Source organism: Microtus pennsylvanicus, chromosome 11 (genome assembly GCF_037038515.1).
Source record: "Microtus pennsylvanicus isolate mMicPen1 chromosome 11, mMicPen1.hap1, whole genome shotgun sequence".
In the NCBI taxonomy this organism is placed as follows: Eukaryota; Metazoa; Chordata; class Mammalia; order Rodentia; family Cricetidae; genus Microtus; species Microtus pennsylvanicus.
The window spans coordinates 74652560-74666309 of NC_134589.1; the positions used below are offsets into that span (position 1 = coordinate 74652560).

General features: G+C 43.8%; 1 protein-coding gene across 1 annotated transcript in view; it reads left to right on the forward strand.

Annotated features, from left to right (window-relative positions):
- Positions 1-3346: 3346 nt before the first annotated feature.
- The window catches only part of Itk (IL2 inducible T cell kinase), a 65684-nt gene continuing 55280 nt past the window's right edge, over positions 3347-13750 (forward strand). The window contains exon 1 of the mRNA XM_075992851.1: positions 3347-3611. Coding sequence (XP_075848966.1) covers positions 3474-3611 — 138 coding nt within the window. The 5' untranslated portion in view covers positions 3347-3473. The remainder of the gene's footprint in view (positions 3612-13750) is intronic.

A 13750-nucleotide genomic window follows, 5' to 3' on the forward strand; every position in this document is an offset into this window, starting at 1 on the left:
GTGAAGAGTGGTCAGCCTGACACGATGCTGTCTTCTTCTTACTGTTGTACATTTCCCTATGAGTTTCGACATGGAGAGTTTAATAGCCACCTAGGGCCACCGTCTGCATTCATTGTTCTATTCAGGTTGTGAAACGGTGATGCTCTGTCTTTTCCTCTTCACTCCCCTTATTCGATGACTATACTGAAATGCAGTCCTTCAAGAAAGGCAGAAGGTTCTAGTTTGTTTTTGTTTTCTGTTTCCAGAATAATAAGTTGGTTATTTATTAGCCTCTGAAAGTAGTCATTGGGGTGGCCTTTTTCAGTTTTCTTTTGAAAACTGTAGTTTTAATACCTTTACTTCACTCGTCACACTTAGACGTTTTAGTGTCCAAAACTGTTCTGTCTTTGGCGAGTAGGAGCTCTTTTGTGTTGTTGGGTTTTTCGTCCTTGGTCATTTATTTGTTTGTTTGCCCTATGGTTGTGTGTGTGTGTCTCTGTGTGTCTGTAGTTGTATGTGTCTGTGTGTGGTGTATATGCACATGTGAAGATAAAAGCTTCAGGTGTCCTCATCTATCACTCTGCATTCTTCGTTTGCAGCAAGGTCTCTCCTTGAAGCTGGATCTCATGGTTTTCAGTCAGGTTGGCAGCCAACTAGCCCTAGGAGCCTGGGGTAAGGAACCCCTTAAAGTACTGAGATTGCAGGCATGCAGTAGACCGTGCTTGACTTGTTATGTGGACACCAGTACCTAAACATCAGTCCTTATGTTTTAAAGCAATGCTCTCAACCACCGAGCCATCTCCCCAGCCTCCTTTGCAATTGTGTTTGCTTTCCTTTGAGACAGGGTAGCACCATGTAGCCTAGGGCTAGTTACAGGCACCAGTAGGGAATTAGTCTTCTATACACCAAACTTTTAAAACCAAAATACAAATAAAGGGACTGTGTATCTTAACATGATGGAGAAAATACTTGGGGCTCTAAAATTATGCTGTAGAGTGGACATAGACTAATCCCAGGAAGTGGTTTGGAGTGTTCTGTGTCGTAGAAAATAAAATTATGTTTTATTGTACTACATAGAGACTGGGCAAATGGAAAACAACAGTTCCTCATATTCTGCTTTCCCGGGTGAAAGGGCTATGTAAAACCTGTAAATCATTGGACCTGAATCAGCCTGGCATCAATCTGCCCTTTCCAAAGTAGTTTACAGTGTAACTGAGAAGGTAGTACATGATACATCATAGTGTTAAAGTTGGGTATGCTGCCAGTAACAGAGTCCTAGAAAATATTAATGGTATATTTCTTTTTGCATTTAAAAAAGAAGATAATCCAGTGATTATCAGCCTTTTGTCTAAGATGGAGTGTGGAACGGGTGCTCCACAGCAAGTATGAATTATTAAATCCATGACTCCACCTATCATGTGATCAGTCACTCTTAACATAGAGCCTCCACATCATAAAGTATAATATAGTCTTCCAGTGCCAACCACCAAGTCAATACCTTAATAGAAAGAGAAAGGGGGTGATAGGAAGGTTCCCATTAAAGAACCCCCTTCTTTTCTTGAGACACCCTCCCAAGAGCTGAGATTACAGGTGTATACCACCACATCCCACAAGGACGCTTCCATTTCTGACAGATTCTTTTGTTCAGAAATGAGTTGCATGGCTCTACCAAGTTACTGGAAAGGCCAAAAATAGCGTAGGCTTTACTCAGGCAGACCACATGTCCAGGTAATCAGTGACCACAGGAAAAGGAGAGAGAAGGAAAAAAATCATCTTTGCGCAAACTGTATTTTGAAAAGTCTACCTCTTTTGTACGCTATATTTTCATGTCTTAAAATCTCAGAATATATCCCTTCCCTTTTCTACCCTTCCCCTCCCTTCTCTTCCCTCACTGTGCCCTCCCTTCCCTTCACCTTTCTGCCCTCCCTCCCTTCCCTTTGCCTCCATTATTCAACAGCATCCAATACATTATGTGAAAGGAGACTATAATTAGCAATTTACATCTAAAAATAAACTATAGAACTGTGTTCCCACACTTTGTCTTATCCTTTGTCCCCCTCTGATCTGTGCTTCCCCTGCTTGCATTGGGGCTTCTTGATTACTAACTTTCTCATCACAGCGAACCTCATATAAGTACTACATCTTAGCGTTGTCCTGACTCTAGGTTAGACTCATAAGTAACATGCATTGCTCACAGAGCAGATGAGATTCACTTCCCAAAGACCCTCATGAGGAAATAGCTTGTTGTTTGTCTCTGCGAGCTGCCTCCTTGGAAGGGTCTTTATAAGCAAGGAAAAATTAGGCTAGAAGATTCCATGTGGGAAGGTCTGCAAGGCTCTCCAGAGGAAGCACATGTTGGCTGAGGCTGGCAATATCACCTCAGAATTAACCAGAAAGAAACAAAGAAAACACATTCAGACACAGCATGCAGCATTTCTGCAGTGGCAGACACAGAAGCCTAATGTGACACCATTAAAACCACCGTGAGGCTGACAGGGGAGTCAAAAAAGGAGTCCTCCGACACCTCGTACGAGGCCCCACTGCTTCCTTTCAGAGAACTGAAATTCCAACCTATCCTGCAGGTGGTAGGTGGTATCACTAGAATTCAAGCTTGTAGGTAGAATCACAGCCCTGTGCAAATCTTTCCATGCCCTAATCCCTACAACCTGTGACTGTATGAAGTTAGGTGACAAAGGGGAATTGCCATATCAAGTGGAGTTGCAGTGACCATCTTCTGACCTTACCACAGGGTGGCTGTCCTAGACTCTTCGTGGTGGGTCTCAGGATCCTTGAAGTTGGCAGGAGGCGGAGGGGGTTGCAGCAATATGGAGCAAGCAGAACTCAAGCCCACAGCTGTTGACTTTGAAGATGGAGAAAGAGAGCCAAGACCAAGGCCACCTGGGTGTCTCTCAGAAAGTAGGACAGTCACAGAGACAGTATCCCTCAGATACCTGCCAAAAAGAAGTACAGTCACCAGGATTTTCCCTCAGTGAGACACATTTCAGACTTCTAAAGTAGAGAATTGTAAGGTGCTTAGAGCCACTAAGCCGGCGGCAATCCATGATAGCCATGGGAAACTTATACATGAGCTGTGCTCCACTAACCCCTGGAGCCCTGTTCTTTTTCCCTTTCCTACATGTCTTAAATGTTGCAGAGGCTCAACCAGAAACTATAAAAATGAAAATTGAATTCCTCTTATAATTCTAAGTTTCTTCAAACCTCATTTCCAAACCATATCACAAAGGATATGCATATTTTTTCATGTGCTTCTTAGCTTGGTGAATTTTGAAAGGATGTGGTCATGGCCTTTGACATCAGAGGAGGAGCTCAGCGGTGAGGCTGGCTGATGTTGATAGAGAGATAAGGGTAGAGGCAAGTTGCCTTTGAGCAACGCTCTACAGATCGACTGTATCCTGTTGCATTCCCAGCTGTTTCTCTCCATCGGTTGCACTGAGGGGTGATGCCCAAGGTGCATCACTTTTCAGAACTGGACCATGAACAACTTCATCCTCCTGGAAGAGCAGCTGATCAAGAAATCCCAACAGAAGAGAAGGACTTCTCCCTCGAACTTCAAAGTCCGTTTCTTTGTGCTAACGAAAGCCAGCCTGGCATACTTCGAGGATCGCCATGGGGTATGAAAACACTTGCTCTTGGCTTTGTTTCTTTATTGCTTTGTGTTTGGATTAGTTGATTTGTGGGGTAAACTTGAACACCTGGAACATGAGCACACGTTGTGTTTAATAACCACAAAGCACTTGAGAGATCAACACAAACTCGGAGAGATCCGAGAGTCAGGTGTTAGATTTGGCTATTTCAGTTCTAAAAGCTGTAGGTTTAACACTCATCCATTTTTCTTCTCCACAAATATATATTTTATGTGCCGAGTTTTGTGGATAGAACTTGAAGTTCATGTGAAGTGTATGGTATTTTAGAATCTGTAGGGCAGTAGGGTATTAGTTATTGCTCATGAGGACATAAGGGGCAACCTAGTCCAGTCTCTGTTTTACAAAAGAAGTGCTTCTTAGAATGGAGACAGGGAGGTCCTATGTCAGACTTTTATGACTTGAACTCTCCTGTCTCAACGCCCATCTCTCTCCTGAGGCCATGGGGTCACCCTTCCATGTGATAATCTGTATTTCATGGGCATGTGTATGCACAGAATATTCATGAAATATTCTGAAAGTGGTAAGGCACGTGGTAGCCTCTTCATCCATGGCACAATGTCTCAGGAGACTAGGGGACAATGGAACACAAAGTATCTGCCTGAAGAAGGGCTCCTCCCTAGAGTGGCGGCATAGCTAGATGTGTCTAAAGGCATCTGCCTATTGAACAGCAACAGTGACGGCAAAGCAAATGAGTACATGGTCAGAATATAGTTTAGTAGAAGCACTGGGTTGGGGGTCAGGAAGTCGCGGTGCTTCCCACTGAGTGAGTGGCCCTGGGCAAATGTCCTTCCCCATAGACTCTCCTAATTGTAAATGAAAGCACTGGACATAAACCTGAGTTCCAGCCCTCCTTTCAGAAGCCTTTGGTTGTGTGCAGTGCCTCTTGGTTAGTCTTCCTCGACCACTTCTCAAAGTGTATTTGATCTCTCTTCATGTCATTGTATTATTTTTACATTATTAGAGAGCTAGGGCAGAGATGAGTACTAAGGTTTTAGCTGTGTGGTCACTGAGTCAAAGATGGTTCCGTTCCTTGCTGGTTTCTCACTAGAAGATACAGATGAGGGTGGCAGGGGGGTGAGACCTGATCTTTGAAGGTTTTCATGAACTTGGAGCAGACAACTTGGGAGGAAACCTAGTCTTTTTAGTTTGGGCTAAAATAGTGTTGCGTCTCTCTCCACTTTTGCAGTGAAGAGAATCACTTGTCCTCAGCAGGGCCTCACTGATAGTCTAACAATAGGTTAGAAGGCACACAGAGCTACAGAAGTGCAGGCCCCATTGGTCAACGGCCAGGTGCTAAGCTTGGAGCTTGGAGGATTCACCATATAGAACTAATAAATCACATGGCATCAAGCTTGTGTTTTTGTGAATGAAACATGAAGCTCACATTTCGTAAAGAAAGCATAGTCACACACCTTTAAATAATTTCACAAAATGGATTTTAGACTTTCACGAGTTTTTTAATATTTTTTAATTTTTGAGATTATAATGTCATTTATGTCACTTCCTCCTTCTTTCTTCCTCCAAACTCCTCCATGTACCCTCCTTGCTCTCTTTCAAATTCATGGTCCTATTTTCTTTAATTATTGTTGAGTGGGGAGTGTGTGTGTGTGTGTGTGTGTGTGTGTGTGTGTGTGTGTGTGTGATAATGTCACCCATATAACCCAAGCTTGCGCTTGAAGTCTAGCCTCGGCCTCCAGAGTGTTCGATTATAGGTAGGTGCCACCACCCCGCTTTACTTCTTAAGAATCATAAAAGAATTCTAACACAAGCTGCATGTGGTGGCATATGCTTATAATCCAGCACTAAGGAGACTGAAGCAGGAGGATCAAGGTAAATTCAAGGACAGCCTGGGCTACATGGTGAATTCCAGGTCAGCCTTGGATACATAGCAAGACTTGATCTCAAAAAAAAAAAAATACAAAACAAAAAAAACAGAAATAAAAAGAGAAAAAGTTTTATAAATAATTCATTTTGTGGCCTTTGTTTGTAGTATATAATGTTTCTATGATGGGTGTGTATGTGTGTGTGTGTGTGTGTGTATGTGTGTCTATTGAACAGTCTGTGTGTAAAATCAAATTTCTTGTTTTCTAATACCAGTGGTTTATATTTAACATTATGAAACTTTTTAAAATCATTATGGGAATATTTTAGTTACTCATGGTCACTGAGTTATTGTTATTATTGTACATGCCTCAGCTGTATACATTGCCCAGGGCCATCAGTGAGCACAAAACAGTGCATCACTTATAAATATATACCTTGCACTTGTGTGAAGAACTCTCTTGTGATTTCAGGAAAAGCTTCAGTCCTCCCCATCTGTGAAGTGGGTATGATGGTAGCCCCCATCTGTGAAGTGGGTATGATGGTAGCCCCCATCTGTGAAGTGGGTATGATGGTAGCCCCCATTTGTGAAGTGGGTATGATGGTAGCCCCCATTTGTGAAGTGGGTATGATGGTAGCCCCCATTTCATGGGAACGTGGCCCAGACACAGGTAATGGGTGTGAGCTAAGCTATTGAAATTAGCATTTGTCAAATAGAAAAAAAGTCAGATGTTGGCAAGTTCACCATGCAGCTCATTTTAAGACATAGCATAGTTACCCCATCAGCACCTGGGAAACGTTGACTGTAATTTGGGTCGTGTTCACATCCCCGAGAGAACTGGCAGGCTGGCACAAGGTACTCATCCTCAAGTGATGGGAAAGGCTGAGGGAGGAATCAAAGCCAGATAAGAGGAGGGCTCTAGATGGGAGACACACACCCATCATGAGTTGCACAAGCTAGGGTCACCCCTCTTAAGCTCTTAGCTTCCTTTTCCCTCTTCTGCATCTGTAAAATTGTGTTCCCTAAAGTTCAACTCTCTGTCAAACTGACACCACATGAAAAGAGAACAAATGCTAGCATTAGTGTTCAGTCCATCTGTAAATATCTGCTCACACTGTCATATACTTTGAACGGCATGAACTGTGACTTAAATATGAACGTAATTTGGGGATTGTATGCCTGTCTCCCTGAACTGTGCTGTGACTGTGGTTCTGAGCTCCCAGAACCTTCTCCATCCTACTGAAGCAGTGGATCAGAAAGACAGAGGGCTTGCAGGTGGTGTCATGTACACGCATAGCTTCAGATGCTCCCTGGGCCTGCCAGGCATTTTGTAAAATGGTCTCTGGTATCTGCAGTGCCTTAGCAGAGAATGGTAAGCATGCTGGTAAAAGTGGGTCACAGTCACTGTGTTAGTGGAGGGGAATCGTGGAGCCCTGATTTGTAGCATGTGTTGATTTCTCTGCTATAAATAAGTCCTTCATGGAGCTGGGCTGTAGCACAGTTAGAAGAGTATCTGCTTAGCATGCATGAAGCTGAGTTCAATCCGTAGCCCTTCATAAAGTAAGCACGGCGGTTCACAATTATAACCCCATGCTCAGGAGGTAGAAGAAGAAAATCAGAGGTCCAAGGTCATTTTCAGCTATTTAGTAAGTTTGAGGCCAGTCTTCAAAACATGAGAACCTATTTCTGAAAAGAAGAATCCCTTTGGCCATTTCAGTTAGTGAGTGTGACATGTGGATCACAAATTCCTAAAAACACAGCAGCGTGCTCTCATAGGCCAGTATAAGGGAACCTAGCATACCACTGACAGACTTAAGTACAGTCTCTGGGGAGCTTGTTGACAATCAAAGCACAGAGGGAAGAAAAATCAGAGGGACCTGAGCATGAAATGGAAGGGGCAGCATAGATAAAGACAAACACTACAGGTTGCAAAAAGCAGTGTAGCTGAAAAGAGCTGTGTTCAAATCCTACCGCTCTCACTTTGTAGGTGTACAATCTCAGGTAAGATATTCCATCTGTTTAAGGCATTTTCCTGTCTGTAAGCCCTGGACCCTAAGGATTCTCCCTGTCTCACCAGATGCCAAGGGCATTCTAAGAAAAGTCTGTCACAAGCTTTATGCTCACTTTGTGACATGGCAAGATGGTTACTACCCACCAAGCTCCATCATGGTCTTCTGACAGGATTCCTTATTCTGATGACTCTTCGCACCTCAACGACCAAACTTTCCATGCTTCCATGGTGTGGGATATGTTCCCACCTAACGAGGGATGGAGTGAATAGTCAGGATCATTGCCACCCCAGCTATTGCCAGATGAGAGTCTCTCCTCCCTGAGCTGCAGTCTAATCTAGCAGCAGAACCAGCTTTCCCAGCGTTCAGCCTTCCTGAATAAAAGAGGACAGGTGGGGGGACAGTCCCTTCCTTCCCTTTGGAGCCATTGTGTAGCATTATCAAAAACATGCTTTCGGTGTCAGAACGATCTGGGTCACAGATTAACTCTCCCTCTTGAGCTGTGTGACTTGCTATAAACCATGTAATGCTGTATGTTCTCGAAACTGCCATGTTTTTGAAAGACTGAATGTTCTTTTTTTAAATTTTCTTTTTAATGAGGTGGAGGTCACCATTATTCTAATAATTAGCAATGACTAACATTGGACAAATACTACAATCATTCTGTAAGTAGGAACTGTTCCCTCATTTATAAGTCCGGGAAGAACGTAGAGAGGGTTTAAATAACGTCCCTGGGGTGCCTTATGTCTCCAGAGCTGACACAGGCCTGTGATAAGTGGTGCTTCTTGTGATTAGCAGTGTTGCTGTCTAACTATTACAAGATGTCATGTGTTCTTGCTCTATAAAGGGTTCTGAACATCGACACCCCATGTTCTCTGGGTTTGTCACAGTGACGTGCGATTGAGCTCTGTCCCTTCCGTGCACAGTGCAGGACAAATCTGCACACCCCTTCACTTTCTGGAGCTCTGGTCCATGTCTTAAACAACCTGAACACATTCTGCACCTTTTCTACTAAAGTCGCTGCCTGCATTTCCTAAGCTGCTTTCCCAGGAGAAGTCCACACGTCTGGCCCTGCCGCCCCCGTCATGTGTCACCCACTGCACTCTGCACAGCTGCCCGGCTGAGCACTCACATGGTTCTGTGCTCAGTTGACGTGGTCCTCATCAGAAGTTTGTTCCTGTTGGCCCGCGGCACCAGAATCTAGCACGCGGGTCTCTTTTTGTCTTCTCTCTGGGCTCCTGTCCTACCACACTGTTCATCTCTAAATGTCCCTCCCTTGGCGAAACGTCCCTTGAATTCTTTAGACTTAGTCAGGCTCCTGTTACGTTCTGCCATGGTAAGGTGCACCCTTTCTTCAGCGTCCGTGCCAAAGTCATAATCGCCCATTTACTAATGGGAGCCTCCATTGGACTGGGACTTCATGAGGACAGGTATCTGATGGTACCAGCAGTTTCCACAGTGCTTCCTGCCTCTTGAGATTCATTAGTTTTTTTTTATTTGTTTGTTTGTTTTGTTTTTCTCTTGTGGAGGGAGTAGAAGGAAAAAGGAAGAAAATACAGATCCAGGGTGGGATGGTGTAGCACAGATGAGCCTTGTGAGAAAATGGCTCAATACTGAAAGAGTAAACACATGGCAGAGATCAAAGGGAGGGTTCAGGGTATAAGAATAAGTAAAGAAGAGTTCCTGGGAGAAACAAGCATGGCCTTGTCTTAAGCAAGAAAGAGTTGGGTGGTTGGAATTCTCAGAGATGCCCATGGGAGCCTCCAGCTGTTTCAGGAGAACCATCCACTCTGTTCTCTTTCCCCTTCACCATGACTGTCTTTCCTTCCAACATGGTTACAGCTAGACCCTCTGTGGGTAGTATTCTTAAAACTACCTGAGCATTTCTGCTGGAGACTTTCACCAGTCATGATCCCTCCCCGCTCCATCCTAATGTGATTTCATTGATGCTCCCTGCTGTGACAATCGAACTTCCATACCAATCTGTCATCTTACATAGCACCAAGAATGAAGTTTTAAAACTGTAGCTCACATGCTGCTCTCTACCCCAAAGCTCTGTGTAATGGTTTAGAATACATAATTCTCAGCTATGGTCCCCACGACCCTTCTGCCCATCTTTCTGATTGCACATGACACTACACCAGCTCTGTGTGCCTCAAGCGTGTCTGCCTTCTTTCTGGACCTTCAGTGCTTCAAGTTCACTTTCTTTTGGGGCCCTTGCACTCAGAACTAGAGCGAGGCAGGTGAAACACATACTATGGGGGTGCCGTTTCTCATCAAAATACAGATGCTCCGCTGGCTTTTTGGAACAGTCAAGCTTGCAGCAGGACCCATAATTCCTTTCTTCCCACCTCGCCTCTTCTTTCTCTCATTCTTCCTGTTTCATCTTTAAAAAGCTTACAAAAAAAGCTGGGCGTGATGGCGCATGCCGTTAATCCCAGCACTCAGGAGCTAGAGGATCTTTGTGAGTCTGAGACTGGCGTACCCTTTCGTTACTTCCTGCAGTGAAAATAAGTGTCAGTAAATGTTTTCAAGAAGAGAACGTAGGTTAAGAGAGAGGATGAACTGGAAAGCAGAAGAGCCTTGTCTCCATAGGGTCCAAACAAGACTCACACATTGAGGTCCAAACAAGACACACGTTTGAGTTGTAAGGAAGTTGGCTTAAAGCTCATCTCAAATTTTCACGGGCCACGTGCTACATCTTTAGCTAATTTCCTTAACTAATTATACATTTTCCTATCTGTCGGTGACTTATCAGGATACCAGAAAAAGTAGGAGGGTCTTCCAGGATGTGATTTTCGTCAAGAGGTGAGTTGGGGGTTGCCTTCATGACACTCAGGAGTCTCACCAAAGAGACCCAGAGGAGGAAACTACTCTGAAATGTTTTTAAATGCACATAAAATTCCCCCTGTAGATCGATCACCTGTCTGTCCTTGAAAGTCAATACAAGTTTTTTTTTAATTTATTTTGTTTTTTTTTAAGAAAACAACCTTTTCTTCATTTTACGTACCAATCCAAGTTCCCACTCCCTCTCCTCCTCTCATTCCCTCCACCTACCTCTCTACCCCACACCCTATCCTCTTCTCAGAGAGGGTAAGGCATATTGCTTTGGGGAAGATCCAAGGCCCTCCCTACTATATATAGACCCAGCAAGGTATCCATCCAAAGAGAATAGGTTCCCCCAAAGCCAGTACAAGCAGTAGGAATAAATCCTGGTGCCACTGCCAATGGCCCTTTAGTCTGTCCTAGCCACATTCAGAGGAACTAGTTTGGTCCTATGCTGGTTCCTCCCCTGTCCAGCTGGAGTTGGTGAGCTCCCATTAGCTCAGGTAGACTGTTTCAGTGGGTGTCCCCATCATGTTCTTGACCTCTTTGCTCATATTCTCACTCCTCCCACTCTTCAACTGGACTTTGGGAGCTAAGTCCAGGTCTCCACTGTGGGTCTCTGCCTCTGTTTCCATCAGTTGCTGGATGAAGGTTCTATGGTGACATTTAAGATATTCATCAATCTGGTTACAGGGTAAGGCCAGTTCGGGCACCCTCTCCTCTATTGTTTAGGGTCTTAGCTGGGGTCATCCTTGTGGATTCCTGGGAATTTCTCTAGTGCCAGGTTTCTTGATAGCCCCATAATGGCTCCCTCAATCAAAATATCTTTTTTCTTGCTCTCATCTCTGACCTTCCTCCTTCTCGACTATCCCACTCCCTCAAGTTCTCCTTCCCCACTCCCCTTTTCCCTCATCTTCCCCTTCCTCCCTCCTTTCACTCCCACCCCCGTGCTCCCAATACAAGTTTTTATAGATTTAATAGAATAAGAGGTTGGCATAAAGCCGGGCGGTGGTGGCGCATGCCTTTAATCCCAGCACTCGGGAGGCAGAGGCAGGCGGATCTCTGTGAGTTCGAGACCAGCCTGGTCTACAAGAGCTCTTTCCAGGACAGGCTCCAAAAACCACAGAGAAACCCTGTCTCGAAAAACCAAAAAAAAAAAAAAAAAAAAAGAGGTTGGCATAAGTTTCATGTTTCCATGAAATTTCCGTCAATCAAAGGTTGTTCATAAACTGTTATTTGCAAGCTTATATTATCATCTAAAAAGGGATTTGTTGCTGTGTGGTGGTGGTGCATGCCTTTAATCCCAGGATAGGGGAGGTAGAGGCAGGTGGATCTCTGTGAGTTCAAGGCCAGCCTGGTCTACAGATTGAGTTCCAGGACAACTAGAGATGTTACACAGAGACTTGTCCTAAAAGCAAAACAATAAATAAATAAATAAATGCAAACATACATACATACATACAAAAAGGGGAGGTTATATACAGATTAGTTAAAGAAGATAAAAACTTTACCAGTGAAACTTTAATTTGAAAATCTTTAAAGGATAAGAATAGATCCTTCCTGGAAGACTAAGCTGAAATGTACAACAAGTTTATGGGAAAATGCTCAACTTCATTAGCCATCAGAGAAGTGAAAATCAAAAGCAGATTAAAATATGATTGTATCCAGCTTCATGTTCTCTTTTAGTGGATTATTATTTTGAAAACTTCATCCCTGGGTCTTATGTCTACATCACTCCCCACCCTTCTCTGTCCTGTCTGACTCTCCTGTGCCTCCCATTCATACCCTCTTCTCTCTTAATTATTGTTCCATACAGATTACTGAGTCCACGTAGCATTCCTATGTACATGTATTCAAGGCTGACCACTTGGGGTTAGACAATCTAGAGAGGAACTCAACCCTGGAGGAGACTGATTCTCCCTCTGTTAGCAGCCATTTATCACCAGTAACTTCATCTAGAGGTAGAACCTTGAGGAATTTTCCATCTGTTTTGGCATGTCAGCTGGTTTGAATGAATATGTCATTGTTCAGGCAATCATATTGTTGAGAGTTCACGAATGCGTTTTCCCTGTCATGTCTAGGGGACATTACCTATCACCAGGCATACTGGTTCTCTGACTCTTAAAATACTTCTTCTCCCTCTTCGGTGATGTTCTCTGAGCCCAGGTTTAGGGGTTATGTTGCAAATGTATCCATTGGGGTTGAGTAGCCTGCTGACACCTCTCCTCTGCATTTTGACCAGTTGTGGATCTCTGTAATAGTGTCTGTTGCAATAAAAAGAAACTCTTTGATGAAGGATGAGAACTACACATATCTGTGGGTATAAAGATAAATATTTAGAATACAGTTAGAAATTGCATCTAAAAGTAGTGGGTTCTCCTCTAGGATCTATGACTTCTCCAGTTGGCTAGATTTACAATAGTAATCATGAATTCTCTCCCATAAAGTGGGCCTTAAGTTCAACTGAACAGGTGTTGGTTACTCCTAAGACAAAAGTGCCCACTATTGCACAATGGGGGCTGTCTTAATAGGCTAGTCATTGTTGTGGTTTGTAGGCTTAATTAACAGCTGGATAGGACGACCAATTGCTCCTCTTCCTTGTCAGCTTACATAGCACCTTCTGAAACCTCTTTTTTTATTTTTTATTGTTTGTTAATCATTTCTTAAATGCCTACTGTGTCACAATCAATGATGTGGGTGTGAGGAATACAGTGTTAAATAATACGAACGAGGTGTTTGCCCTCATAAGCAGGTGGAGGAGACAGTGCATAGTGAAGAACATAACATCACGTGGTAGATACAGATGGGCAGGTTCTCTGTCAAACCTCAGTAGCAACTGGGGCAGAGTTAGAAGGAAGTGTGGTTAGAGAAGGAATCTGTATCTAGGCCAGAGTCAGAGTTCGGGGGATGATGGATGTTCCAGTCATGTTAAAATAAAGAAAAAAGAAAAAGATAGAAAGAAACCCAGGGTGGCATTCTGTGCAGTGGAACTGCAAACGCGAGGACCCCGAGGTAACTTAAAGCTGGACCCATGTGAAGAGAGAACTTTGAGCATAGTTCAAGAGAAGGCTGCAGTTTGAGAGTACAGAACCCAGGCTATGAGAACTCATGGGCCATGGCAAAGAGTTCAGACTTTATTCAAACAGCAAGAAGCTACCCAATGGTGGACACAGCCATGGGACACCACCTGTTCTGTGTTTGGAAGTGGTTGTTCTGATTGCTGTGGGGCTGGAGATTACACACAGGGCAGGCCAGAAAGCCAGGAAGCCAGGTCGATTATCAACTCATCCATTGGGTTATTCTATGGTTACTTTATGCCCTAGCTTTCTGTGTCTTTCGGAGGGCTTTTCTAGAACCAAAGATAGGAGGACGTTGATCCATTTTATAACCTGGGTCAGGACTAGGTATCTCCTAGCAATGACGACAGAAAACAAGTTAGAATTCAATTA